This window comes from Neophocaena asiaeorientalis, unplaced genomic scaffold, assembly GCF_003031525.2.
Source record: "Neophocaena asiaeorientalis asiaeorientalis breed wild unplaced genomic scaffold, Neophocaena_asiaeorientalis_V1.1 scaffold543, whole genome shotgun sequence".
NCBI classification, from domain to species: domain Eukaryota; kingdom Metazoa; phylum Chordata; class Mammalia; order Artiodactyla; family Phocoenidae; genus Neophocaena; species Neophocaena asiaeorientalis.
In genome coordinates, this window is record NW_020173671.1 from 36,496 (window position 1) to 64,138 (window position 27,643).

At 53.9% G+C, this 27,643-nt stretch overlaps 4 protein-coding genes across 4 annotated transcripts in view; 3 read left to right on the forward strand and 1 right to left on the reverse strand.

The window, feature by feature from the left end:
• The window catches only part of LOC112401879 (fibroblast growth factor 11-like), a 1,461-nt gene extending 1,205 nt beyond the window's left edge, over positions 1-256 (forward strand). The window contains exon 4 of the mRNA XM_024748406.1: positions 67-256. Within this exon, the coding sequence (XP_024604174.1) occupies positions 67-256 (190 nt within the window). The remainder of the gene's footprint in view (positions 1-66) is intronic.
• A 442-nt stretch (positions 257-698) lies between these two features.
• On the forward strand, positions 699-3,765 carry FGF11 (fibroblast growth factor 11). The gene is made up of 4 exons (XM_024748429.1): positions 699-825; positions 1,030-1,133; positions 1,749-1,947; positions 2,215-3,765. The coding sequence occupies exons 1-4, from the start codon at positions 699-701 to the stop codon at positions 2,391-2,393; spliced, it is 609 nt and encodes a 202-aa protein (XP_024604197.1). The 3' UTR covers positions 2,394-3,765.
• A 190-nt stretch (positions 3,766-3,955) lies between these two features.
• Positions 3,956-12,150, forward strand: CHRNB1 (cholinergic receptor nicotinic beta 1 subunit). The gene is made up of 11 exons (XM_024748373.1): positions 3,956-4,061; positions 4,147-4,286; positions 4,872-4,916; positions 5,453-5,562; positions 5,667-5,775; positions 6,141-6,288; positions 6,765-6,974; positions 9,844-10,067; positions 10,561-10,742; positions 11,097-11,244; positions 11,549-12,150. The coding sequence occupies exons 1-11, from the start codon at positions 3,998-4,000 to the stop codon at positions 11,687-11,689; spliced, it is 1,521 nt and encodes a 506-aa protein (XP_024604141.1). The 5' UTR covers positions 3,956-3,997; the 3' UTR covers positions 11,690-12,150.
• Positions 12,151-14,356: 2,206 nt separating this feature from the next.
• Positions 14,357-27,625, reverse strand: ZBTB4 (zinc finger and BTB domain containing 4). The gene is given in 4 exon segments (XM_024748399.1): positions 14,357-17,689; positions 18,353-19,401; positions 19,863-19,932; positions 27,519-27,625. Coding segments are annotated over 2 exon segments (2,952 nt in total). The 5' UTR covers positions 19,393-19,401; positions 19,863-19,932; positions 27,519-27,625; the 3' UTR covers positions 14,357-15,777.
• Between the last annotated feature and the right edge of the window lie 18 nt (positions 27,626-27,643).

The following is a 27,643-nucleotide window of genomic DNA, read 5'->3' on the forward strand; positions in this document are numbered from 1 at the left end:
CAGCCCCCACGTGAGTCAGCCTGCCTCACCAGCTCCCTGGCCCCCTCCCCCATTTCCTTGGTTTAGTACCGAATATCCCCCATCCCAGGTGGGTTACCTGGCTGAAGGGGAGAGGCTGAGCCTCAGGGAGGGCTGGGCCCCCGTGAGCCAGCAGACTGACAGACAGACAGACAGACAGATGGGTCAGTGTCAGGCCGGCGGTGGGCCAAGGCGAGGCCCGCGCGAAGCGAGCGGCAGCCGCAGCAGCAGGTGCTGAGTCAGCGTCAGGCCCAGTCCCACCCCCACTCCTGAGGGGGCGCCCCTACCCTGGGGTCACCTTAATGCCCCCCACATTCGCAAACACACTGCCCCTTCAGCAGCTCTGCCTGTCTCCCTTTGTCCTCTGCGTTTCCATGTATCTCTCCCCTTCCTCTTCCTTCTTCTCCCCTCCCCCCATTCTGGTTGAGCTGTAGAGTAGGAATTAAGCCTTTAAATACATTTCAATCAATTAAACTGAAAGCTGGTTAGAGGAAGCAGAAGGGACCCACACCCAAGCTTCCTCTGGAGTCAAAGAGAGGTGGGAGAGAGCTTGCTTAGAGGGTCAGGGAGCTGGGGCCCTGGGACCCTCTTCCTTCCCTCCATCCTCCTTTCTTTCTCTCCTCTGATCCCGCCAAGTGTAGCAATGTTTCTGGGAACAGAGATGTCATGTTCCAAGATGAATGTCTCTCTCTCCAGAGCCTCAGCTCAAAGGCATCGTCACCAAACTGTTCTGCCGCCAGGGTTTCTACCTCCAGGCGAATCCCGATGGGAGCATCCAGGGCACCCCAGAGGACACCAGCTCTTTCAGTGAGAGGGGAAGCCAGCTGCTGGGTGGGAAGGGGGAGCGCAGGCATAGGAGATGACAGTCCTATTGTGGCTTCAGGTTCTGTTGTTTTCAGTCTGGCTCTTTGACCCCACAAAGGAAGAAGTAGAACTGGGACCAGAATTGAGGAGGGGCTTGGATGGGGATTGGAGACTTGGGGTACTGATACCCCTTCTCTCCACCCCCAGCCCACTTCAACCTGATCCCTGTGGGGCTCCGTGTAGTCACCATCCAGAGTGCCAAGCTGGGTCATTACGTGGCCATGAACGCTGAGGGGCTGCTCTACAGCTCGGTGAGACAAGGGGGCAGAGTGGCCTGGAGTCAGGGGACTCCCCTAGCTACAGCCTTCCCAACTACAGATATTTTGCAGCTCAGGGCTTCCTCTCCCTCCAGCTCTTGCCTGTCCTCACTGCCCGCGCCCAAGCACCTCCTCTAGCGTCCCTCCAATCCCTTCTCCTCGAATAGCCTCCTAAATACCCCCAGGCTCTTTGAATGTCCAACTCTTTCAACCTTTTAGGACCCCTGTGTCTTCTCCAACCTCCTCTAGTCCTCATTATTACTCACGTCCCCAGAGTCATTCAGGATGCTGGGGAAGGATTCAGGAACTCCTCCAAGCAGAAACTCCCTCCAGGTGCCCTGGATGGTGAGAGGGTGGGAGTAGAGCAGAGAGAAGTTTTCTTCTTATCCCAGGCCCCTAGAAGTCTAGGTCCCGGCCCTCGGGGGGCCACCAGACTCTTCCTCATCCTCCCTTTCTCCCAGTTCCTGCGGGGACTCAGAAGTTGGCTCTCCCAGTCTCAAACGTATGGATTATATCCTGCCTTGTTCTTCCCAGGGCTCCCTTCTGTTCAGTGATGTGTCTTTTTGTCTTTCTGTCCGTGTGTGCCTTTCTGGGTCTTTGTCTCCTCAGCCACATATCACAGCTGAGTGTCGCTTTAAGGAGTGCGTCTTTGAGAATTACTATGTCCTGTATGCCTCTGCTCTCTATCGCCAGCGTCGTTCTGGCCGGGCCTGGTACCTGGGCCTGGACAAGGAGGGCCGGGTCATGAAGGGAAATCGAGTCAAGAAGACCAAGGCAGCTGCCCACTTTGTGCCCAAGCTCCTGGAGGGTGAGTATGGACCCCCAGGGAAGAAGTGGACCACATGGGACGGTATTGACCTAGACATGGACATTTAGTGACACACAGCTAAGGGGCTATAAGTGTTTTAAGAGGACACATGCTATGACAGGTCAAGCCAGGAAGGCTTTGGCCTTTGGAGGTTTGGGAAGCTCTCCCTCTGTGGGTTCCCAGAGGAGGAGTGTAGGGGAAGGGAGCCCTTTCAGAGCTCTCTTGGTGCCTAACTCTCCTTCCTGCTCTTCTCTCTCCCCTTCACAGTGGCTGTGTACCGGGAGCCTTCTCTCCACAGTGTCCCTGAGACCTCCCCTTCCAGTCACCCTGCCCCCTGCCATGTAGTCCCCAGACTGGAGGCTCCCTGCGCTAGCCACCACCACAGCCTGTCTCCCAGCCCTGCTTCTGGCCCTGCTCTCACCCCTGCTGCCACACTCATGCCCTGAGCAGCCATGTCCCACCAGGTGCTCTACCCTGAGGGAGCCTAGGGGCCGGCCATGACTTCCGGGGCTGCTGAGACCCTTAGATCCTTGGGCCCGGGAAAGGGGTCAGAGAGAGGGATGTCTGAAAATGGTCCTGGCTGATCACTTCTTTCCTTCCACACTCACACCCTCCAAAGCCTTTTCCCGAGATGGTGCGGGGGGGTTCCAAAGCTGACAAAACCAGGGCATAAATCTTCCCCACCCCGGGCTCAGCCAGTTCCTGGGGCCCTTTGCCCTTTTCATGGCCACCAAGCCATAGACTTATAGGTCCACTGCAGCTCAGGATTAGTTTCCTTCTTTCGCTACTCCACCTTTTGCCTTGTTCCAGACAGGCTCTGGAACACCAGGCACCCCAGCCAGGGCCATTTCTGCACCCAGGGTCTGTGCTGGAACACAGGCATGCTGCCAGGCTCTGTTCTGTCCTTCACCCAGATGGACCCCTGGTTTCCAATTAGAGAGAGGCTGGATTTGGGCCCTGTCCAGCTGTTGGTCTTGGCCTGAATTGGGCCAGTCTCAGATCACCACAGGTTTAACTTTCTTACCCCAGAGACACCCAATTCTAGAGCGTGGTGTTCTAGACACATACGGAGCCATACTTCCTTCTGAATCTCAGCTCTAGGACATAGACCACGACTCTCAGCCCTTCCCTCTAGGATGGAACTAGAGCCTATATAGGCATGTTATTGCTCTAGAGTAAGAGTTCTAGACCCACGCTTCCACTTTCTCTAGTGATACCTGTTAAGCAGGAGCTCTGGAAAGGACCCAGTTATGATTCACAAAGAACTAAGTCCAGAACTTCTTGTTTTCCCTAGACAATTTTCCAAAAATCTTATTCTTCCTATAGAATGCTAACCTTATTTTTTACATGTAGTTTCTAGCTCCTGCAACTCAGCTGGGGTCCTGCCAGGGAACAGAGGCTGAGGAAGGGCAGAGGAGTTTTGGAAGGAATCCCTGGCTCATAGAAGGGCAGCTAGGATGGGAAAGTGGCCAGAACCATGGCATGACTGGACCTGTGCCTGGGTTGGGGGGACATGAACACTTAGCTACCTCAGCAGGAATTCCTTCCAGGTCCCCTTTAAAGCTGAGGTCTTTAGCGTAATGGGTCTAGAATAAAAAAGACAAATGGGACATAGCTTTGAACCCCCTCAAATGAGGAGACACCAATTCAGCAATAAGTCCCACCCTTCTCCCCTACAGGTCAGGCCAAGGAGGGTGAGGGCCTCTTGGTCTCTAGACCTCATACACCCCTCCAGCTTCTAACTGAATAGAACTTGCTTTACCTCAGCTGGGTGTTAGGTACCCAAAAAGGCTCTGCTCCCAGGGGACCAGTCTCCACTCCATGCTTTCTCAATTAAAGACGATTTATACAGTTGAAGTGTTGTCTGCCATCTGTGGGTAGCAGGCTTTGGCAGTCGCTCGGGGAGGGATCAAGTCCCAGGGGCGGGGCGGGTAGGCTGGCGGCTGCCCCCCAATAACAGGTGCACATTCCTGGGCGCCTCGTCACTTCCCCTGCGCTGGCTGTCCTGGTGGCTCACCCAAGCGGACTCACTGAGCGACGCGGGCGGGCTATGACCCCAGGGGCGCTGCTGCTGCTGCTGCTGCTGGGGGCGTTGGGGGCGCCATTCGCCCCGGGTAAGTCTGGGCCTCAAAGGGGCAGTGACAGGGCCAGAGGTCGTGGCCGGGCACCACGGCTTCACTCAGTTCTCTCCTCCTCCAGGCGCCCGCGCCTCAGAGGCGGAGGGCCGACTCCGCGAGAAACTTTGCTCGGGCTATGATAGCTCGGTGAGGCCGGCGCGGGAGGTGGGAGACCGCGTCGGGGTCAGCATTGGTCTCAGCCTAGCGCAATTAATCAGCCTGGTGAGGGCGCACGCGGGGAGTTGAGGTCTGGCCCACTAGCCGGCTGGGGGGCGTGGCTTTAGGCAGGGCGGGACCCAGGGACCACTGTGGGCGGGGTCCGGGACGAGGCCAGGCTGGGTGACTGACGGGCTGTTAGTAGAGATTGGGTCGAAATCGGACCAATGGACAAGCTGTGGGCGTGGCTGATGGACGGGCCAGGATGGGGCCGGGCAGGATGATGAACGGGCCTGTGGGCAGATCTCATAGTGGAGCTGGGGCCGATGGACAGGCCGGAGAGCGGACCTTGGGGCGGGGTCATAGGCTGGGGCGGACCTTGGTGCCGGACAGGGTCAATAAACAACAGCGGGCAGAGATTCACTCCGGCCGGTGCCGGGACTGGTAAATGAACTGGCTGGCTGTACGGCCAGCAGGAAGTTTACGAGATAGAGGCGGAGCTTAAGCCAACGCAGTTTATAGGAGGTGGGGCTTGAACCCAAGAGGGTGCGACTCAGAAAAAGAGGGGAGTTTCCAGGGAGAGTTTACCCACCGAGCCCCTCATTTCTCTACACTGACATCATATCTACCCTTTAAACTTTTCCCTTCTAGAACGAGAAGGATGAGGAGATGAGCACAAAGGTCTACTTAGACCTGGTACGGAGACCCCCGCAGGGTGGGAAAGGGCGGGCGTCCCGCTGCCTTTACAATTTCCTCGAATGTCCCTCCCAGTAAGATTTTTTTTTTTTGCAGCACGGCCTCAGAAAACACATTTATAACTGAAACAGAAGCTTCAGGAAACAATACCTATCTTTACTATGGGAGCTGCATTCCATGCATTTTTCATTCTAAATTTTTTTTTTAACACTGTTTTGGGGCCACTCATTTGATTCCGGACCTATGAAAAGGGTCGTTAACTGCAGTTTGAAAACCACTGTTTTAGAGGCTAGCGTGCAACCCCCTCGTTTTTACAGAAAGAAGAAACTGGGGCCCGATGAGAGAGAAGGGGAAATTAGTTGATAGGGTCCCAAAGAGTGCAGGTGGAGTCTTAAACAGAGCCCCGGCCTCCAGAACCACAGACCATGCCTGCGCGGCTCTCCTCCCTTGCATTCCCTGCCCGGACTTCCTTCGCACATCCCAAGACTCCTTCCAGCCTCCAGCCCCAGACGGCCCCTCAGCCTCTGCTTCCCTAGGAGTGGACTGACTACAGGCTGAGCTGGGACCCTGAGGAGCAAGAGGGCATCGATTCACTCCGCATCACTGCCGAATCCGTGTGGCTACCAGACGTGGTGCTCCTAAACAAGTAAGGATGTTCCCAAAGTCTGGGAGGTGGGGCAGGGCCTCTGGAGGGGCGCGGCCTCCGGAGGGAGGGGCCTGATCCCAGATGAGAAGATTCTTTCCCTGCAGCAACGACGGAAATTTTGATGTTGCTCTGGACATCAGCGTCGTGGTGTCCTCCGACGGCTCCGTGCGCTGGCAGCCCCCGGGCATCTATCGCAGCAGCTGCAGCATCCAGGTGTCCGGGCCCCACCTGGGAAGCTCAAAGCGCTCCTAGAGACCCTCACTCAGATATCCCTCCTCCATAATCCCCATGACCCTCACGTCTCTTTTACCCTTCTGATTTTCCGTTGAGTTTCATCTTCTCTGTCCACTTTCATTGACTTCCAGTCTTCCTCAGTGACCGCCCCCCTCCATTGTCCATGACCTCCCCACATAGCCTTCTTATTCCTCTGTGACTCCACTTCTCTGTGATCTTCCCCTGGTGGTCCCTATCTCCCTAGTGCCCCATATCCTCTGACCCCTGTCTGCCCTGTGACCTCCCCAACTCCCCCAGCCCTGACCAGCTCTCTGGCAGCTCTAGTGACTCTCCACTCCATCCAGGTCACCTACTTCCCCTCTGACTGGCAGAACTGCACCATGGTGTTCAGTTCCTATAGCTATGACAGATCAGAAGTCAGTCTGCAGACCGGCTTGGGTCCCGATGGGCAGGAGCGGCAGGAAGTGCACATTCATGAAGGCACTTTTATTGGTGAGTGGGCATGGCTCCCATGTCCATGGGCTTTATGATTTCCAGTTTCTAACAGGCTGATAAATATACTCCATCAGTGAGTCCCTGTGGGTTCAGCAAGATAGGTATAACTGTCTATATTTTGTGGTTATGGAAATTGAGACTTGCTCAAATTTATTAGAGATGGGCTGTCCAGCCCAGGGACCATATCTAGCCCCTTATTACATCAGTCCCCCGTGCTCTAGGATGTGGCAGAGAAAGCTATATCTGGGAATTCCCTGGCGGTCCAGTGGTTAGGACTCCACACTTTCACTGCTGAGGGCCCGGGTTCAATCCCTCGTTGGGGAACTAAGATCCCACAAGCAGCGCGGGGGCGCAGTGAGGAAAAAAAAAAAAAAAAAGAAAAAGAAAAGAAAGCCGTATATCTGGCACCAACAAAGACAGGTTCCACATCTGTGTCACCTTCTCTTCTCCGCCCCCCCCCTCCGCCACCCAAGAGAATGGTCAATGGGAGATTATTCACAAGCCTTCTCGGCTAATCCAGCCTCCAGTGGATCCTAGGGGAGGAGGGGAAAGACGGCGTGAAGAAGTCACCTTCTACCTCATCATTCGCCGGAAGCCTCTCTTTTACCTGGTTAACGTCATTGCCCCATGCATCCTCATCACTCTTCTGGCCATCTTCGTCTTCTACCTGCCACCAGATGCAGGTAAGAGGGGAAGGGGCCCAGCACTCCTTCTTACCAATAGCTCAGGTTCTTCCTCTTCACCCATAATACAGGGAAGGTTTTCCTGCCAACTCAAGCCTTCATGAACTGTGCTTCAGCAATCTCACCCAGGTTTTCCTTTCAGGAAGAGCCTTTGCCTCTGCATCCAGATTTCCCCTCCAACCTGAAGCTCTACCTCCCCTCTGCTGCTCACTTCTCTGCACCCAGTAACTTCTGAACTCTTCCCTTCAGAATCCTAGGATCTCATCCTTGGAACTGCCACTCCTATGACCAACAAACTCCCAGGCTCAGCTAACGCTTCCTTTCCCTTTCCCCATTCCTGGCATCCTCCCTCCCCCACTGGTCAAATGCCGCCTACTAGTCCCTTAACCTCCTGTGTCCCTTGGAAATAATAGCCAACATTTCTCTGGGAGACAGCACAATATGCTAACAGAGTAACCTTGGGCAAATTCCTTAATCTCTTAGTGTCCTGATCTGGAAATAGGACAGTCGTTGTCCCTCCCACAGAGGACTATTTTGAGGATTAACTGAGTTAATAGAACTATGCCTGGTACTCTGTAAGCTTTGTGTAAGTGTAGGTATAGTCTTTTCTAATTTGGAGCACTTGCTATAAGATAATACAAATAATGTGTTACATATATTAACTCAGTTCTAATCTTCACAACTCTGTGAGGTAAGTACTGAATTGTCTGCTTGTTTCACAGAGGCTAAGTGAGTTTAAGTCATTCACCTGACATTACACAGAGAGAGGCAGTGTTGCTATTCCAACCCTGCTTAGTACTAGTCTGATCCAGAGACTGATATCCTAAACTCTCATATTCAAAGATGCTTTACTGGGAGTTCTCTGGTAGGCTAGTGGTTAGGATTCTGGGCTTTCACTGCTGTGGCCTGAAAAACAAAACAAAACAAACAAAAAGCACACGCTTTCCTTCTCTCTGTAATCAAGCCCTCTCTCAGTCTAGGCAAGGAGAGTGATGCATCTCTAGAACACACTTCCACATGTAACTTCTCCTTCTTCCTGGAGCAAGGCAAATCTTGGAACCCAATATTACAGGACTAAAGTAGAACACACCAAAATAGTTATTTATTTCAATACCTTCCATGAAGTTTGCAGTGCCTGTTGTATGCCACAGTAATAACCAGCCACCTGGCATATTCTCACATACTTGGTTTCATTTTTAGATCCTTCAATTTGCTATATAGTTCCTGCCCTAGGGGCCGGTCCATTCATTCATTTAATAATACTTGTTGAACATCTGTAATGTGCAAGGCACTGGGAATACATCAGTGAATAAAACAGACAAAAATCCCTGCTCTCATGGAGTTTATATTCTAGTGGGGAGACAGTCAGTAAACATAATAAACCCATTGGATAGTATATTATTATTTTTTAACTAATTAATTTATTTATTTAGGCTGCGTTTGGCCTTTGTTGCTGCGCGGGGCTTTCTCTAGTTGTGGTGAACAGGGGCTACTTTCGTTGCAGTGCACGGGCTTCTCATTGCGGTGGCTCCTCTTGTTGTGGAACACGGAATCTAGGCGCGTGGGCTTCAGTAGTTGTGGCACGTGGGCTCTAGAGCACAAGCTCAGTAGTTGTGGCACACGGGCTTAGTTGCTCCGCGGTATGTGGGATCTTCCCGGACCAGGGCTCGAACCCGCGTCCCCTGCATTGGCAGGCGGATTCCTAACCACTGTGCCACCAGGGAAGTCCTAGATAGTATATTAGGAGAGGTCAATTCCTAAGAAGGAAAAATAGGAAAAGGGTTTGGGGAGGATGAGAATGGGGGTAGGGGTTGCAATTTATTTATTTATTTAAACAATTTTATTGAAATATAGTTGATTTACAATGTTGTGTTTCATTTCTGCTGTACAGCAAAGTGACTCATTTACAGATATATATATTTTTTCATATTCTTTTCCGCTATGGTTTATCACAGGGGTTGCAATTTAAAAATAGGATGGTCAGTGAATGCCTCACTAAAAAGGGAATGTTTGATCAATATTTGAACAAAGACTTGAAGGAAGTGAGAGAATGACCCTGGTAGATATCTGGGGGAAGAAATTACCAGGAGGAGTTAACAGTGAATGCAAAGGTTCTGAGGTGGGCGTGTGCCTTGCGTATTCAAGAAATAGCCAACGTAACTGAATGAAGTAAGCAAGAGAGAAAACAGTATGAGATGTAGTCAGAGAGCTAATGGGAAGGCCTTGTAGACTTCAGTAAGGACTTTTATGCTAAAGGCGATGGGAAGCCACTGGAGTGATATGATCTGATTTACATTTTAACGGGATCAATCCGGCTGCTCTGTTGAGAATAGTCAGCAGGGGGCAAAGGATGAAGCAAAGAGGAGGCCTTTATAATAACTCAGATCTGAGGTAATGGTGGCTGGTACCAGGATGGTAGTGGTAGATATGATATGTCATCAGTTTCAGGATATATTTTGAAGATAGAGCCAATAGGGTTTGGTATGGATTGGATATGGGATGAGAGAGAGGAGAGCTGAGAATGACTCAAAGGGATTTGGCCTGAGCCACAGGAAAGGTCGAGTTGTCATTTATGAACTGAGGCAGACTATGTGGGGAGTCGGTGGTGAGGAAATTAAGTTTTGGACATGTTAAGTTCGAGATGTCTAGTGGACACCCAAATGGAGAGGTTAAGTAGGTAGGTGGATACAAGTGTGGAATTTAGGGGAATCAGTCCAGGTTGGAGGTATAAATGTAGTAGTTATTTGCATGCAGTTGGCCTTTCCAAAAGCCTGTCCTTGAGTGGGCTGGAAACACGGTCACTGATTATGCCAGGGAGATTGCTTTCTGGCAAAGCCTAATCCTTCCGCCTTCCCCTCTGTCCCCCAAGGAGAGAAGATGGGGCTCTCGATCTTTGCCCTGCTGACCCTTACTGTGTTCCTGCTGCTGCTGGCAGACAAAGTGCCTGAGACCTCCCTGTCTGTCCCCATCATTATCAAATACCTCATGTTTACCATGGTCCTCGTCACCTTCTCAGTCATCCTTAGCGTCGTAGTCCTCAACCTGCACCATCGCTCACCCCACACCCACCAAATGCCCCTTTGGGTCCGTCAGGTAAGAAGATCTCCTCTCCAACCTGTGTTAACTCTCAATCCTAGTATTTGGCTTTTTGTCCAGGTATCGCTCCTCCCTCCCACCAACTTCAACCTTCCCTTTCACAGACCTGAGGGAGAACTACAACTCCTGGTAGAGTGTCAAAGTGCCAAGGTCTTTGGGTGTTGAAATGTTGCCCAATTAATTTTATCCTCCCATCATTAACATTGCGTAGATCCCAGACTCTCTTCATCAATACTGCCCATCGTGGGTCCCGAGGAAGCATTCTAAGGGTTAGGTACTATCAGGGTGGAAGCCCTCAGAACTTTTCTTTCCAGTCAGGATGCCTCCTAACCCACTTAAGAACTCTTGGGCCGTGTAGTTGCATTTCATCTGTGGGACGCATGCACGCATGCGCAGGAATGGGCACGTGCCGTGGGGGTGGTTGGCGGCTTCCCTTCTGGTCTGAGAGCATAAGAGCCCCCTCCAATACGCCTCTTCTTCTACTCTGCAGATCTTTATCCACAAACTCCCTCCGTATCTGGGTCTGAAGAGACCCAAACCTGAGAGAGACCAGATACCGGAGCCACCTCCTATACCTCTCAGGGATTCTCCAGGAAGTGGCTGGGGTCGGGGAACAGATGAATATTTCATCCGCAAGCCACCAAATGATTTTCTCTTCCCCAAACCCAACAGGTAGTATCTACTCCCCATCGCCCACGTAGAAGGGAGAGGGAGAACTACACTTCCCAGGAGACTGTGCGGAGGCAGGCGTCCTAAGCTCCCGGAGGATGTCGTGGTTGAGCATCATGGGACTTGTAGTATCCCTTCTGTTGCCCACTTTGCGGGGAGGTGGGAACTAAAGCGTAAGGGAATAGGAGGAATTGCGGAAGGCTAGAGAGGTCGCAGCTGTCGGAGAGAACCTGAAGTGCTCTCTCACGTTTTGAAACCTGGATGGGCGTTGGAGGAGGGAGTTGGGGCGGGGCCTAGAGCACCCGCGCAGGCCGTCTTTGCGCCCCGGTCGTAGCCAAATAGACTCGCCTCTTCCAGGTTCCAGTCTGAACTGTCTGCCCCGGACCTGCGGCGATTTACCGATGGTCCAAACCGGGCTGTGGGCCTGCCTCCCGAGCTACGGGAGGTCGTTTCCTCAATCAGCTACATCGCTCAACAGCTGCAGGAACAGGAGGACCACGACGCGGTGAGTCCAAAGAGGGTGGGCCTAGGCAAGTCCTGGGTGGCCTTGGCTCCACCCGCAAACTTAGGCTCCGCCCCCAGCACTCGATTTTATTTCTGATTGGAAGTTTGCCTCACTTGGTCCCGCCCCCTGGTTTCCGACTTGTTCTTTGCTCACCTCCGTCGCCCGCAGTTTCGCTCTCTGCTATTCTGCGGGCCCGCCTTTGTCTCAAAGCCGTGGTAGGAGCACCTGGGTGCGGTACGGGGCCTTGGGGCCGCCTTCCCTGGGGGTCTGGAGCTCAGGAACAGTTTCCTCTTCCTACCCCCAGCTGAAGGAGGACTGGCAGTTTGTGGCCATGGTGGTGGACCGCCTCTTCCTGTGGACCTTCATCATCTTCACGAGCGTCGGGACCCTCGTCATCTTTCTGGACGCCACGTACCACTTGCCCCCTCCCGACCCCTTTCCTTGAGGACGAGAGGGCCGAGACCGAGGTTCTCGGCCAGTTGAATTGAGAGTTTGGTAGGACTCTCAAGTCCTATCCCTTTCTGCATCTTAACTCCTTCACTAGGAGTCCAATCCTCTCATCATTTCGTTTCTAGGGAGGAAGCCCAAGGGGGACTGGGCAGATGAGGGCCTTGGGCCCACCAGAAATGCACTATCCGCTTATTTACCCTTTGGCTCCTTGAAGAAGTTCCATTGGATATTCACATCTAGGTTGGCAATGAATGGAACAAAGGACAAGAACTAGATTGTAAGCCTTCTGAGGGCAAGAACTATGTCTGTTCACTGTAATATCCCCAGCACCTAGCACAGATCCTAACCTATACAGCCGGTACCTCTGGTTGAATGAACAGGGAATTGTTTTTTTCTGTAAGGAAATACACTAAGTAACAGTGTTTTTTTTTTTTTTTGCGGTACGCGGGCCTCTCACTGTTGTGGCCTCTCCCGTTGCGGAGCACAGGCTCCGGACGCGCAGGCTCAGCGGCTATGGCTCACGGGCCTAGCCGCTCCGCGGCACGTGGGATCTTCCCAGACCGGGGCATGAACCCGCGTCCCCTGCATCGGCAGGCGGACTCTCAACCACTGCGCCACCGGGGAAGCCCAAGTAACAGTGTTTATGTTTGCATGTTGGGACTAGTGGTCATTTTTTCTTTGTTTTCACCTTTCTGTAGTTTATTGTATTTTGTAATATGTATTATCTTTAGGATAAAAAAAAAGGTTATTTCTAAAAGGATGCATTTGTAATGAGGATAAAAAAAGCACACTGTAAAAGCCTCAAGTTCCAGCTTTGGTGCTCAAACTTTGGACAAGCTACTAAACTGCCCTGTGCCTCAGTTTCCCCATCTGTAAAATGAAGCTAATAATAATATCTGCTCCCTAGTCTGAGGATCATATGAGAAGATGAGAACAAAAGCATTATACGGTATACATCAGAGGTTACAAACTGGTGTGTTTCGTTTGGCCCATGTTGTTGGCCAGCAAAATTTAAAATTTGAATTGGTTTGCTACTTTTAAAATGTGGATATTCACAGAGAAATTTGGATTTCTGGCTTCTCTTGAAACTTTTTAAGAACTACAGTAGCACCAGGTCTGATTCCCCTGTTGGCAGCAACCTGCTAGAGCTGATTAGTGGCTGCCCACTCTGGTCAAGGTATTTGTATCAGAATTCCTCCAAGGCCCCACCCACCTAACCACTCATTTTACTTGCCCATGCCTGCATAACACTAGACAAAATACAGGGGAGGGGAGGAGGGACAGGGAGTTGAAGCCCGTGGGAGGCCAGGAGTGGAACAAGAAAGGGTGTTGGTGTCTCTTATGGCCGTCACACATTTTGCGCCTGTTTCCTTTCAGTTTGGAGAAAGGGCTTCACCTGGGAGATGAAGATCTTGTGCCCAGCAGGCTCTGTGAACTGGACTGCGTTAATGTTTGTGCCTGGAGGTCAGAGCAAAGTCAGCTTTAGCCTAGTGGCTGCAGCAATTACAGTGAAGTACCTAGGGTCAACAGGCTCTCACACCTACTTAATTGCTGGAAGTTGTTGTCCTAAGAGGGAGAATAGGGCTACAACTTGTAGGGATCCCTGTGGGACAAGGTTAGCATGTCCCTGTCCAGCCAGACCCACCAGCCACGCCAATAATTGCACCTGGCATCCCACTGCGGAGCACAGTTCGTTTGTCTTGTTGGTTTATTGGCCTAGAGAGTTGGACACACACACAAATGCGGAGATAAATATTGGTCAGTTTCTCTAAATCTGGGTCCTCACTACGTATAGAGCTAGAGTCTGTAGAATTCTAAATCTTGCGTGCTGTGGCACAGAACCAGTGGCCTTCCCACTCTACCGTCACCCTTCTGCCCAGGGAACATGGGGAAAGAGGGCACAAACTGACAAGACTTAATAATTTTCAAAAGACAAAATTGCAAAATCCCAAATTTCCAACGTGTGAAATTCACAATATGCAAGTTCCCCAACTCAGATACATGTGTTTTAATCGCCATTTCGCCACAATCTCCTTTGTTGCCCAGAACCACCGAATTCTGGAAACTATTTTCCTAAATCATATTTTCAAAAAAATAAATGTCTACAGTCTCAGTTCTCCCAAAATGTCCATGGTTTTAGAATTTTGACCTGTTCTGAAATTCAAATTCCCTGGTCCATCCTCAACCCCTTCCATCTCTGTGCCTTTTTGCCTCAGAGGAGTGCAGGTTAAGGATATAGGGGGACTGTTATCGCACCTGCCCCCTGCCTCCAAGGCCTTCCTCAGTCTCTCTTGTGGTTCCGCTGTGTATATATATATAACTCGGACTGTGGCCAAGACCAAGAAAAGTGCAAAGAGACAGAGGAGGAGTGAAGGAGCGACACTCCTCCGTGGTTAACATTCAGGGAGCCTGTCGAAAACCTCCCCTTTCCGTATGCTGGGAGGGCGAGAAGAGGCAGGAGGTTGATCCTGTCCCTCCCCCCAAACCCCCTCCCTCCAAAAGCCATGATCTTGCCCTTTCAGCATCAGTTGAGAGGGCAGCCATCTTGGCCCCAAAAAACAGTAGCTGAGAAAAAGGCTGCCATTTGGATGACAACTTTTCCCCTTTTTAAACTGCACTCCTCTAATTCCCATTTTTCAAATTTGCTCCCCCAAACTGGCTCTCCCCTCGTGAGCTGTTTTTTTTTTTTTTCTGGGGGGGGAGGTGGGTGGATGGAAAATGTTCATCCAATCACAGAGTGGGGAGGCCCAGTTATCAAAGAGAATTAGGAGCAAACATTTCTTCAACTCCCCCACTGGAAGGAAACATAGGGACCCCTGACCAGGGTTAACTAGTGCAAATTAGGGATTAGGGACTTTTAAGGTCCCTGTACCCCATCCCTAGGCTGGGATCTTTGGGTGTGGGGAACTGAGTCAAAGATGGGGTGTAAGGTGCTATCTTGCAGGGAAAGTTGGTGGGGATACCCCAAAGCCCACCAAGGGAATCGTATGGTTCACCAAAAACCATCTGGAGTGATTGGTGAGGGAAGTGATACTGGGGGAAAAAGGGGGTTAAGGTAAGGACGGGAGGTCATGTGCAAATCTTGGGCTTACCCACCCATCCAACCCCCATCCATTTTTCTGGCTATTTGGTCTAGTCTGGGAGAAACCATCGGGGAAAAAAACAGGGAGAAAGTAGATTCCCTTCCCCATCCCATATAGAGCTCCTCCCTCCTGGCCCCCAAATCTGGTTTAGCCCAGAAGAGGCCATTTGTAGAGGCAGGAAGAGGTGCAATCTACCTACTTCTTTTGCCTTGGAAGAGTCTGGGGCTCACTAGATTTGAGGGTCAAAGTAGGGCTGAGATTGGTGCTGCCCTGGGCTGGGAAAGTACTCAGCCATGGAACAGATAGGTAGCCCTCCCCCCAGCACCTCCTTGACCTGGATGGGAGAGGCCATCTCCAGAGTCTAGGAGTATAAGGGGGAATATGGAAGATCCAAAGGCATGGAAGCCAAGGAAGGGATGGCATCTTAATGTGAAGGAAATGGGCACAGAAACCCACCGTCGGGAAGAATGGACTCCAAAGCCACACTCCCAGGTGAGTAAGTGTCAGGTATCACAATGGTCTGGTCCAGGCCCTGGGCCACAAAGGATGGAATGTGCTGGGAAGCATCTGGGCAAGGGCTTAAGAGAAAGCTTCAGAACGAGGGGGGAACATTAGGTGAGAGAGATGGTTTCCCCCTAGGTTTACGAATCAGGGGGGCGGGTTAGACATTCAGAGCTGGTGGGGGCTATGAGTAGAGATTCATTTAAGTATATTGCTCAGTTGCCCCAAGGGCTGGAGAAGGGATGGGAGCTGGCCCTGCCCCTCACGGAGGCCATTCCCTGGAGGAGAACTGAGAGGGGAACCACCAAAGATCCCTTCCCAGGTGGTGGGAAAACTACAATCTCACACAAAGCAGCCTGACCCCTGAGCTCCAGAGGCCCCCAAGTCCCTGCACAGGAGTGTGGAGGGGCTCCCAAGGGGCAGGGAGGCCAGGGAGCTGGTAGTGGCGGGGGTTCAGGGAGGGTGGCATCTGGTGAAAGGGGGGATCTGGGCCCAGAGCTCACCCCACATCTCCCTTCTGGGTTCTTTCAACCCCTGCCCTTTCCCCTTCTCCCTTAGGGGGGACTGGTGGAGGGAGAGTTGGGGGCGGTGGAGTTGGGGGGGTAGGGGGTGCTGCTTGCGGGTTGACTGCGTAGCCAAAGACCCCTGGTAGGAAGGGAAGGGCCCCCCCACCCTTCTCATCAGGTAGGACCATGTTAAGAGCAACTGGGAGAGCGGCCAAGTTGCTGAAGTTGTAAGGGTAGGCGGCAAGAAGCTGGGGCCCATAGACGAGTGGGTAGGGCTCAGGGTAGAAGGTGACTTTGGCAGCCCCCATCCCCTCCATCCGGTCCCCCCGCCCAGCCCCCACTGGCCCCTCACTCCCAGCTTTTCCCCTGCCACTGCCAGATTCCCGGCCACTCCCGATCAGAGCCAGTGGAAATTCCTGCACAGGTGGGTATGCATAGGTACCCCCTCCTGCCACCACTGAGGGCTCCTCCCCCCCTGAGATGACAGGGTCCTGGAGTGAGGCGGTTTTGGAAGCTTCCTCAGCAGCAGCGCTCCCGCCACCCGCCTCCCCGCTGGATGAGGAGACTTGCATCTCTTGGGGAGCCTCCTCCTTGACGTCCCCAGCTCGGGTGCCAACGCAGCCCTTGGAGTAGGCAATGACAGGCGTGGGGGTACCCCCGGGCCGCTCGGCAGCATGCCTCTGCCCGTGGCGGCTCAGGGCGGCTGCCGTCTTGCACACCTTGGCGCAGTGAGGGCAGGCGAAGCGGGTGGAAGGCTTCCGTCCAGCCCGAGAGTTGTGGGAGCCCCCGCCGTGGGCCTCCTGGTGCTTGCGCAGCTTCCTCAGGGTGGCAAATGTCTGGGCACAGTCCCCGCAGCGGTGCCTCCGCTCGCCACGGGCACGCCCTGCGGGGCCCTCGGCCGCCGGGGTCTCCTCCCAGCTCCTCCGTTCCAGCTTCTGTCTCCAGCGAGGCGGCCGGCGGCCTCTGGGCATCCCGCCGCCCCCGCTGCTGCCCGGGCCTGCGGCTCCAGCCTTGCGCTTGGGCTTGTACGAGTAGTAGGGCCTCCAGAGCTGGTCCTCCCCGCCAGCCTTCGACTCCTCCTCGTCCTCCTCATCCTCCTCGTCCTCCTCCTCGTCCTCCTCTTCATCCTCCTCCTCGCTCTCCTCCATCTCCTCTCCGCTCAGCTCCCCAGGACGCAGGTCAGTTTCTGAGATGCGGCGCTTGACAATAGCCTCCTCGCCGATTCGTACAGTGATCTGACACAGTGGAGGTGGAGCCTGCAGCTGAGAGGGACCCCCGCCCCCGCCAAGCCCACCAGCTGGCTTGGCCGTGTAGGTCAGAGTCCTTGTGGCCCGTGGGTTCCGGCCCTTGGCCTCCTCCGTGGCTGTGGCTGGGCTGCCGGCTGTGGCTGGGCTGGCTGGGGCAGCTGCAGGCACAGGGGGAGGAGGTGGGTACTCACGTTTTTTGGGGGGCCGTGGCGGAGCAGTGTAAGTGATGACTGAGGCGGCTTGGGCCCCCCCTGCGCTGGCCGGCCCACTCCCTGTTCCACCACTGGTGCTACCCCCATGTACAATGACAGAGGGAGCTGGGTGGGCAAAAGTGATGACAGACGGTGGGGGGCCAGGCTCTGCGGCAGGTGGGGGTCAGGGTGGTGGGCTGGCCGGCATTGCCGCAGGGGCCGGAGTGTTGAGGCTCGGAGAAAGGGGGGCCTCGGGGGCTCCCTGGCTGTAGGTCTTGTAGGGCCGCTTGGCCGCCCGCATGGGGAGCAGGCGGTACAGCTTGAGGGTATTGAGCTTGGGCTTATAGCCTCCATTGGGCGTCTTCTCACTGGCTAGGAGGCCCGGGCTAATGCCATGGAAGGCTCGCTGGTGGGTCTTCAGGTTATAGTAGGTGACAAAGGTCTCCCAGCAGAAGATGCACTGGTACCTGGGCCAGGACGGCATGGAACAGGGCAGGGCCAGAGCCAGTTGAGTCAGGGGCCGTGAAGCTACGGCCTCAGCTTCCCACGTCCTCTCCTGCCTCCGCTCAGACCTTGGACTGCCCCAGCCATTTGCTCACCCTCCGTAAAGGCTGCTTGTCTCACCCTGCCAGCCTCAGAAAGGACACCAGTCCCAGTACAGTGCCCCCCACTGGCTGTGAGATGCCAGGCCTCAGCTGTTCCGTCTGTGAACTGGGAATAATCACACACCTTGCCTGCCTCCCAAAGCCTTCTTCTGAAGCTCACATGACAGAAGCGGGAAATGCCTTATGAACAGGGGTGCATTACAGCTGTTGCTGGACATGCCTGAGCTCCCTAGTCCTGTCCCATGAAGCAACTTTCTCTTCCTCGGTCTCTTCCACATCACCAAGCCAGGACATGACACCTGGAGGTGCTAACAAACATCAGTGGAAGGAAACGGGGCTGAAGGGAGGCAGAAGGGTGAGTGATGGAAAGCAGGTGAGCAGGGGCTAGTGGGTGAGCAGGCGTCTCAGGATGAGTTTCTAGGCCCCATGCTCTGCCCATTCTCTCCCTTGTCCCTGTGATCCCTGAGTGGACAAGGTCCCATGTGACCCCTCCCCCCACCATCCCCGGCCGTGCAGGCCACTCACCTGCGTTCCCCGGTGTGCCACACCTCGTGCTTGGTACGGTACTCAGCCAGGGCGAACACCTTCTCACAGTAGCGGCAGGGGTACTTCCTCCGCCACGAGTGTACATTGCTGTGCCGCTTCAGGCTGGACAGGGTCACGTAGGAACGCTCACAGGCCGCGCACACGTACAGCACGTGGCCGCCCACCACCTTCACCACGTGCTCGGGACCACCTCGGAAGCCCACTGGTGGGGGCAGGGCTGAGGCGTCCACTCCTGAAGGGCCACTGGGGCCAGAGCCCCCGGCTCCCAGCCCTGCAGACCCCCGAGTGCTGGCCCCCCTACGACACTGTGCCTCATGGGTCTGCAGCCGCTTGGGATGGATGAAGCTTTTCCCACATCGGGGGCAAGGGAGGGGCCGCCGGGGCAGGGGAGGCTGTGAGTCAGGGGCCTGGGCCTCAGCCCTGTCACCCTCCCACTCCCCAGCTGGCCTGGGCCCAGGCCCGAAGTTGTCTTCTTCAGGCTGCGAGGCGGCCATGGGGGCTGGGGCAGGAGGTGCCCAGGCATCACCTCCCTCCCCCAGGCCCTGCAGGCGGGAGATGCCCAGACGCCGCCCCAGAGCGCCGATCTCTGCCACGGCTGCCCCGTCCCCTCCACCACCAGGTAGTGCCAGCCGGGCACTGTAGATGAAATTGAGGACATCAGAGAAGGCAGCTGCTGGGACCCCTGGCAGCTCCAGGACCCGGGGTGGGGATGAAGCGGGAGGTGAGGGTGGAGGGGGAGAGGAGGAGGAGGAGGAGGAGGAGGAGGAAGAAGCTGTGGTGGAGGCAGGGTTGGGGGCAGAGCCCCCAGTAATTGGTGGGAGGGGCAGTGGGGCTGAAGCGAGCAGGGCCTCTCTGAAGAAGGGACTAGAAGCAGCCAGGACGCTGCGGTGAGCAGGGAACTTGGTGTCTCCGGCTATGAGGGTGACGTCACAGAAGAGGCCACGGAGCCGCTGCTCATTGAGCTGGCGCAGGACGGCGGGGGCATGGGACGGGTCTGTCACCTCTGCTGGGGGGGGCATGGCGCCAGCCTAGATGGAGGAGAAGAGGCCAGGGGAGGATCTCAGAGGCTGGGCAGAGGGCGGGGGCCTCTAAAATCAGAGGTGAGCTGGGACGGGGTTGGGGGCTGTTGGCCAGAGACGGGTGGAAGGCTGACTGACTTCTGGTCACGGAAGTGAGGGGTTAACCTTAGCCACCCCACGTCCGGCCAGCATCCAACGCCCAGCATCCAACGCCCGTGTGTCAAACGTCGGGGGCTGGTAGAGGCCAGGAATACCTCAGGTCTTGATGAAGGTCAGGGGTCAAAGACTTCCAAGCCACAGACTAGCGAGGTAAGCAATGGACACCTCTCTCCCACTGGGAGGGGGAGGGAGGCCCCACAGCCTCTGCTGGCCATTTCTCAGGACTCCCCGGCCTGGACAACACGGCTGCTCTGCTGGCCTGCTGCCTCAGGCCCAGCCTCCCGCAGGGCAGACCTCTCGCACCACCTCACCTGAGAGCACAGCCAACATGGAGCAGAGCGGGGGTGGCTCAGCGAGTCCCTTCTGCCGGGCCTCTTCCCTCTGTGGGGAAACAGAAACCTCAATAAGGGAACCGGACGGGAGGGGACCCAGGAGGTGGGGGGTGGTGCAGTGTGCAGGGCCAACGAGGCCCAGGCTGCTCTGCAGACCCTGACCCTCCTGGGAGCCCGACAGGTTATTTGCTGAGCTGCCTCCAGTTGGACCTAGGAGTTCACACAAATTATTGCAAAGCCTTGTGCTGCTGGCCCCCAGAAGTACAGGAACAAGATAATTTGCATATTCCCAATTTGCCTCAAAACAATCCAGGAGCATAGTTCAATCCCGTAGGTCCAGGGAAGCCTGCTGGATCACTCTCAAGTCCCTTTGGCCCAACCTTCGGGGCTCAAAGGAAATCAAAGATTTGCATGTTGTCTTTCACTATAATAGTCTCATTTACATATCAAGATAGATTTGTTTGAGCTTTTTCATTGGACCAAGCTGCTAGATATTCAAATTAGGAGAGGACCTCTTGACATCCAATCTTAGAGGGGGTTTCTGGCCTAGGTGCCAGGTGACCACTGAAGACCACAAATTCTTGCACACGTGCCAGCTTGCTCCAATCTCTGAAGGGCACTAAAAGGCCACCAGACCGGAAGTGAGGAAGCTTGGGTCCCACTCCTTATTCTGACAGCTGGTGGCTTTAGGACTTTGGCTTAAAAAGGGGAGGGTGGGGAATGCAACCCCTATCTCACTCTTGCTGGGAGGCTCATCCAAAAGGAATAGCAGGCAGCCCAAATGTGAGCTGTGGTGGTCACTGCCCAGAAAGCACCTCACAGCCTCGACTTTGGGGGCTAATTTTTCAGTTGAAGATCTCAATTCCAGAGCCATAAAGTAACTTAGCCAAAGACACACAGAGCTGGTCATAACAGGTGGGGCCTGTTCACAGACCCAGGCCTCTTGACCTAAGAGCAGAGCTCTCGGCCCCTCTCATGAACCCTCCACGAAGCCTGGGAGCCCTCCCCTTGCGTACGCCCTGGGTCACACATGACCTCCGAGGTGTCCTGCGTCAGGAGTTCCTCATACAATTCCCACCCCCCAGAAAACGCTCTCTTCCCATTTATTACTCATACTATCTGGGCTAAGATGTCTTCCCTCCACAGCCCATTTCATGTTCCCGAAAGACTGCTCTGAGCCCTCTCCCCGAGGACGAGGAGGGTGGTAAACAGGGGAGATATCCAAAAGTTCTAACAGCCCCGACTGCCAGGCACACACCTAGGTCAAATGCCTCTCCATCGGTTGAGTTGCTGGATTGCAGGTGGGTCAGGAATCCAGGGGAAGGGGCCCCGTTCGCGGTCTGGTGTTCAGTTGTTTGTAAAATGGGGAAAGAGAGCAAGGCCTCCCACTCCCTTCTGTGACAGCCACCAGCCAACAGGGACCCCCAAGAGTTGATGCTTTTACTTGCATTACCTCATTTGTTCCTCATCACTACCCTAAAAGGTAGCAGTTAGCTTCTTGACTTTAAAGTGACAGGCTGAGGCTCGGAGATGCTAGGTAGCTGCCCAAGGATATATGACCAGTTAGTAGCAGGGCTGGGATCTGATCCCAGGAAGTTTGGCTCAAAAGCCTGCATTCTTGATTATATCACATCAGGATGAAGGACATGTTTACAGCTGTGATACTGTGATATAACGAGAAATAAAGTTGACCCTTGAACAACATAGGTTTGAACTGCACAGGTCCACTTACACGTGGATTTTTTTCAATGGTAAATATGACAGCACTACACGATCCGAGGTTGGTTGAATCCGAGGATGCGGAACCTTGGATACGGAGGCCCGATTGTAAGGCTATACTTGGATTTTCCACTGAGTGGACAGTCTGCGCCCCTAACCTGCACACTGTTCGAGGGTCAACTGTAATATATTCGGTCTTTGTCCCCATTGCTGACACAGAGCTCCTAAAACTCTTGTAATTTCCCAAGTAACAGGGGTGCTAGGAGAATCTTATTCTAACATTTGGTCTTTGAGCTCAGTTCTTGACATTAAGCTCCTAAACTCCTTGGAATTTCCTGGGTGATAGGAGAGTCTCTTGTTCTAATGAGGCGACTCTTGGTGGGATCCCGGATGCGGGCTGGTCACCAGAAAGACAGAGCCATGATTAGAAGTTTGGAACTTTCAGCCCCAGTCCCCCACTGCCTCTGGGGAGAGAAGAGGGCCTGGAGACTCAGGTAATAATCGATCATGCCTATGTGATGAGGCCTCCATAAAAGTCCCTGAACTATGGGGTTCAGAGAGCTTCTGGTTGCTAAACACATCCCCATGGCGAGAGGGTAGTGCACCCCAACTTTGTGAAGACAGAAGTTCCTGTACTCGGACCCTTCCAGACCTCGCCCTCCGTACCTCTTCATTTGGCTATTATCATATCCTTTGTTATATAATAAACCAATAAATGTAAGTATTTCCCTCAGTTCTATAAGCCATCCTAGCAAATTATCAAGTCTGAGGACGGGGTCATGAGAAAGCCCGATGTCTTGACGGTCAGTCAGAAGTACAGGAGGTCTGGGGACTTCCCTGGCGGTCCAGTGGTTAGGACTCTGTGCTGCCACTGCAGGGGTCACGGGTTCAATCCCTGGTCAGGGAACTAAGATCCCACAGGCCGCGCGGCACGGCCAAAAAATAAAATAAAATAAAAATAAAAGCTTTAAGACAAAAAAAACTACAGGAGGTCTGGGCTTGCAAACTGGTATCTGAAGTGGGGGCAGTCTTGTGGGAATGAGCCCTTAACCTCTGGGATCTGATGCTATCTCCAGGCAGACAGTATCGGAATTGAACTGAATTGTAGGACACCCAGCTAGTGTCAGAGAACTGGTCAGTGTGGGGAGAAAAACCCACACATTTCGTGTCAGAAGTGTCATGAGTTGAGTGTACAGGAAAACAGTTATGTTTTTCTTTCAACAGCACCCGCTAGGGCTGCCACCAGCCCATCTAGGATCTTTGTGAAAATTAGAGGAAGGGGAAAAAAATAGAGGAAAAGGCCACGCACAGCAAAGCTTGATTCTGGCCCCCACTCACCCCCTTGGCCAGGCCTGCCCACCTGCACAGCCATATGGGCTTGGTGCCTACTGAGGCATGGCTGTGTGCTGACTGCCAAGATATTTGGACAAGGCCTATCAAGGCTTTTTAGAACCATAGAGGTCCAAGGCTGGCCTGGCCCTTGGAGATCATCTAGAACCATCATCATCATGGTACTTGGAGCTAACATTGATGAGAAAAATATTATGTGCCAGACCCAGTGCTAAGCATTTTATCTGCATTATCTCAACACTCAAAAGGACCACAGTGAGGCAGGGGCTAGTGTCAAACCCATTTTACAGATGAGGAAACTGAGGCTTTAAGTACTCTAGACACCTCACTTGCAGGTAGAGAGAACGTAGTGACGGGGTGATTTGCCTCTGGTCTCACTGCTAACCAAGCTGGGTTTGGACCCTGCTCTCCTGAGTTCAACTGCCCCACCAGAGGCCACTGCCCTGCAAGGGTTTATGGGAGGTGGAGAAGACACTAGTTATGGGACCCTGGGCAAGTTACTTAACCTCTCTGTTTGTCAGTTTCCTTGTCAATGAGGTGGGGATAATGAGAAGCGCCCACTACATAGGGTTGTAAAGAATAAACGAGCTGATGACTGGCAGTACGTAGAAGAGCGCCTGCCATGCAGCAAATGCTCAGGAAGTGCTAGCTCTAATTATCATCTTGGAACTCAGTCCCGGAAAATGGTGGGGGGAAGTGGTGAAGAAAAAGGGGCAGAAATCAGGCTTCAGGGTAGGTTTGATGGCTCTGTGGTTTTTAGTTTGTTTTTACCATTTCTCTACTCTTAACTGGCTGTGTGATCTTAGAGGTGTGACTGAGGTGCGGATCTGAGGGCTGCCACCAGATACACTCCACCTCTTGCTGTTCCCTCTGCCTGGAATGTTCTTTCCTCAGGTAGCCTCATGCCTTGCTGCCCCACCTCCTTTAAGCCTTGACTCAAAAGTCACCTTCCCCCAAGGCCCTCCCTGGCCGCCCCGTACCTCCCCAAACTCCCTATCCCTCTCCCCTACTTTATTTTCCTCCTTGGCATTTAGTAAGACATACTGTTCATTCATCGCTAGACTGCAAGCTCCAGGGGAGGGAGAGATTTTTGTCTGCTTTGTTCACTGCTACCTCCAGTGCTTAGAACAGTGCCTGATACATAGTGGGAGATCAAAAACATTTTGGGTAAATAAATGAACCTGCTTTCTTAAAGTCGTCCTGGAGTGTGTCCACTTTCAGGAAGGACGCCATCCTCAGTCCTGGACTGACTTGGCCGGGAGCTGGGGGTGGCGAGCGTAACTTGACCACTTCCAGGGTGCTCACGCTTTGCCTGATTTACCTCCAGGGCTTTAGATGCATTGCCTCATTTAATGGTTTCCTCAGCCACCCAAAGTTGGCATTTATATTATCCCAATTTTACAGATGAGGAAACTGAAGCTCACAGAGGGATTTACCTTGCTCAAGGTCACACAGCTCGTGAGCAGCAGAGTCAAAATTCAAATCCAGGCCTGTGTGAACCCAGATGCAGGGTCCTTCCCTCTGCCACACCGCCGGGGCCAGCGGGCTACCGAAATCACCACGTGAGGTCTCACGTGCTAAATGGTAACTGCGTCATATCTGACTCCACCCTTTCCCTCACTCTCCACATCCAGCAGCCACTGAGTCTGGTCAAATATGCAACCCAGTTTTTTTTGTTTTTTGTTTTCTTTTTTGGCCATGCTGTGCGGCTTAGGGGATTTTAGTTTCCTGACCAGGGATCGAACCTGAGCCCTCAGCAGTGAGAGTGTGGAGTCCTAACCACTAGACTGCCAGGGAATTCCCTGCGGCCCAGCTTGGGAATGGCTCTGGAAACCTTCCCTCTAACCTGCCTCTGGCCCCCAAACTAGCTCAGGGCCTTGTTAACACTCATGGTCCAAGGCCATGGCCTCCCAGCTAGTCCCCTGCTTCTGGTCTTAGCTTCCACCATCCAGCCTTCCTCTCACTGAGGATCAACGGCCCCGAAGCAGCTCAGGTGGCATCACTCCTGGGCTCAGAAACCTTCTCGGGCCTCCACTCCAGAATAAAGCTCAAATTCCTCAGCCGAGCATTCGTGTCTAATTCCCATCTTCCTCTCTATTCTTGCGTTGCATGAGTCTCCCCTTAAGCACACGCTGTGCTCTCCATCCTCAGCAGTCCCACACCTCCATGCCCTCGTCCATGCTGGTTCTCCTGCTAGAAATACAACCTTGCCCCCAGCCTCTTCCCCAAATCCCTCCAAAATGTTAAGATCTACCTCAAATGCCGTCTCCCTCTTGGCCCTCCCTGACCCTCAGGACAAGAACAATCTCTCCTTTGCCTGCTTCATCAACATTTTGTGCTCCTGTGGCCAGTATCCAGTAGTGGATGCTAGGTTCTCCCTCCCAGGCTGAGACTCCCTAAGTCACTGTTTAAACACACCAGTCTTCTGAAATGGACTGGTGCAGGTGTTAAGTTCTGCAGAAATTGGGCAGAAGTGCGTGTGTGTTTGGCAGGGGTGGTGCACAGAGAGGCCCACAGAAAGCTTCAAAAGGGCACTAGAGGACACATATAAAGAGCACATGATCTGGAATCAGACTGGCTGGGTTCAAATCCAGCTTTACTTCTTACTAGCTAAGTGGCTTTGGGCAAATTACTTCTCTGGGCCTCGGCTGGCTCATTTGAAAAAGGGAGGTACTTAGAACTCCTACTTCCACGCGGCGCTGGGAGGACTAAATGAGTGACCATACGTAAAAGCACTGAGGACAGTGCCTGGTGCACAGTGTTAAATAAGTGTTTCCTGTTGTTATTAACCAAGCCCCAGGAAGGGGCTCAGTGCTGGCAGAGGGCTGACAGTGGCTGGCATAGGCATAGTCCCCAGACTGTAGCTACTTTCCAGGTATGTTTTCCATGTGCTACCTACCTACAGCCCTGTTGGAAGACGGACAGGGCAGGTGATTAGCCCCATTTTAAAGATGAGGAACTGAGGCTCACTTAGGGAAGGTGCCAGCGAGGAAGGGGTAGGGCCCGAACTCCTCAGTTCTAGTCTAGGCCTCCTTGCCCTCCACCAGGCCGTGGTGCACCTGTTGTGCAGGCCTGACATAGCCAGCACGCCCCCACGCAGTGGGGGGGGGGGCCTGGCCGTAGTGTCCTCCCTGCCCCCATGCACACGCACCCTCCCCGCCAGGCCAGGGGCAGACCACAGCGATATGTACACTTGGAACACACACACACACATCTACAGAAGGGCCTGGGCCCCAAAGGTGAGGAAAACCTGTTCTGAGGAATCTGCCTAGTGAGCAAATTCCATTCCCAGACCCTTCCACAGTCGCAGGAGGGGCCCAGTGTGCATCACAGAAGAGACAGAATAGCAGAGATCCCTGCAAGGGGGCAGAGAGAGGGTTGAAGCAGGAGGAGACTGAAAACTTCATGTTTCTTTTTTCCATTTCAGTGACAAGAGTCACACCCGGCCTTTACAAAAACATGGCCAAGGAGCTGCTCTGTCCAAGTTGAGTTTCCTCGCAGCCGCCAGGCCTCTCCACCCGGTGACCCTGACGCGCTGGGTGGGCCGGCGAGGGGCTAGCACACAGACCCTGCACAGACTAGCTGGGCTGCCCGACAACACCCAGGCCTCCTGCCTGCTGCCCTTGCTCTGCCCCATATTTATCTCCCCTCCTTCTTCTAACATATCCCCACAGCAGCCCCACACGGCCACTCCAACACGCAGAGGCAGGCACGCACACACAGCTCGCAGCTGATCTCCGGAGTCCGAGGCCCACACGGCCCTTGTCACGCCATCGCCCTCCCCACAAGTGTTTTCCGACCAGCTTGCTTCCCAGCCCAACAGCACAGATGGGCTCCCACAAACGACGTCACAAAAGAATCCCGTAGGGAATGTCGCAAACACACAACCTTCCCCTTGCTCGGCTGCCCCTCGATCCCATAAACACAACCTGCATGTTCCACCCAGGGCACCTCACACTGGTGCCAGCCACCCTATGGGTACCTGAGACACACCCTGGGGCTTCTCACTTCCTGCAGGACCCGCGGGACCTGAGTTCTAGACATGCACCCCCCGCGCCCCCCCTCCCCCGTGCCACCTGATCATCACATGGACCCAAGAACCCATCCAGCGGGCCATCCTCTCCGAGACTGGACCACACCTCAGCAGGGCCGCATGAACGGGACCGGACCTGACACCTTCCCACTCAGACTCAAGGGTACACAACTGCCCCCTCCAGCTGGGCACACAACACCCTGCACTCCGGCGCCCTCCACAGCACTTACCCCTCGCCAGCTACGCAGAAAACAACAGTTCCCAAATAGTTCATATGTGCAGCGCCAGACACACATGTGCAAGAAAACACACGCCGGTGTAAAACATAAAACCCCACACCTAACAAACTCCGCCGGTACTGTGCCCGGCTTCAAATGCGGACCTGTCACCCAAAGCCACAGGGCCACATCTTGTAATTCTGCCCCACAACACTGGACTCCCTCCGTCTGGCTTTCTGTCCCCATAGCCCGGGGGAGCCCTGCAGGACCCCTGGCTGCCGCACCAGCCAACAGTGGTGACCAGGAGAGGTTTACCTTGCCCCACAACACAGGAGGAGACACACAAGCTCCAGGACTCACAGCCACAACCCTGCCCCGACGGCGCGGCGGCTCCGGGTCGCCTGCTCGCCCTGCGCACCCCGCACACCCCAACTCTAGGG

Bases quoted from the DNA above. Each gene is read 5' to 3' on its own strand.
- CHRNB1 (XM_024748373.1), top strand. From the start codon at position 3,998: ATGACCCCAGGGGCGCTGCTGCTGCTGCTGCTGCTGGGGGCGTTGGGG. The intron at 4,917-5,452 runs GTACGGAGACCC...CTGCTTCCCTAG, and splicing joins CAAAGGTCTACTTAGACCTG to GAGTGGACTGACTACAGGCT. The intron at 6,975-9,843 runs GTAAGAGGGGAA...CTGTCCCCCAAG, and splicing joins CTACCTGCCACCAGATGCAG to GAGAGAAGATGGGGCTCTCG.
- FGF11 (XM_024748429.1), top strand. From the start codon at position 699: ATGTCTCTCTCTCCAGAGCCTCAGCTCAAAGGCATCGTCACCAAACTG. The intron at 1,134-1,748 runs GTGAGACAAGGG...TTGTCTCCTCAG, and splicing joins AGGGGCTGCTCTACAGCTCG to CCACATATCACAGCTGAGTG. The intron at 1,948-2,214 runs GTGAGTATGGAC...TCCCCTTCACAG, and splicing joins TGTGCCCAAGCTCCTGGAGG to TGGCTGTGTACCGGGAGCCT.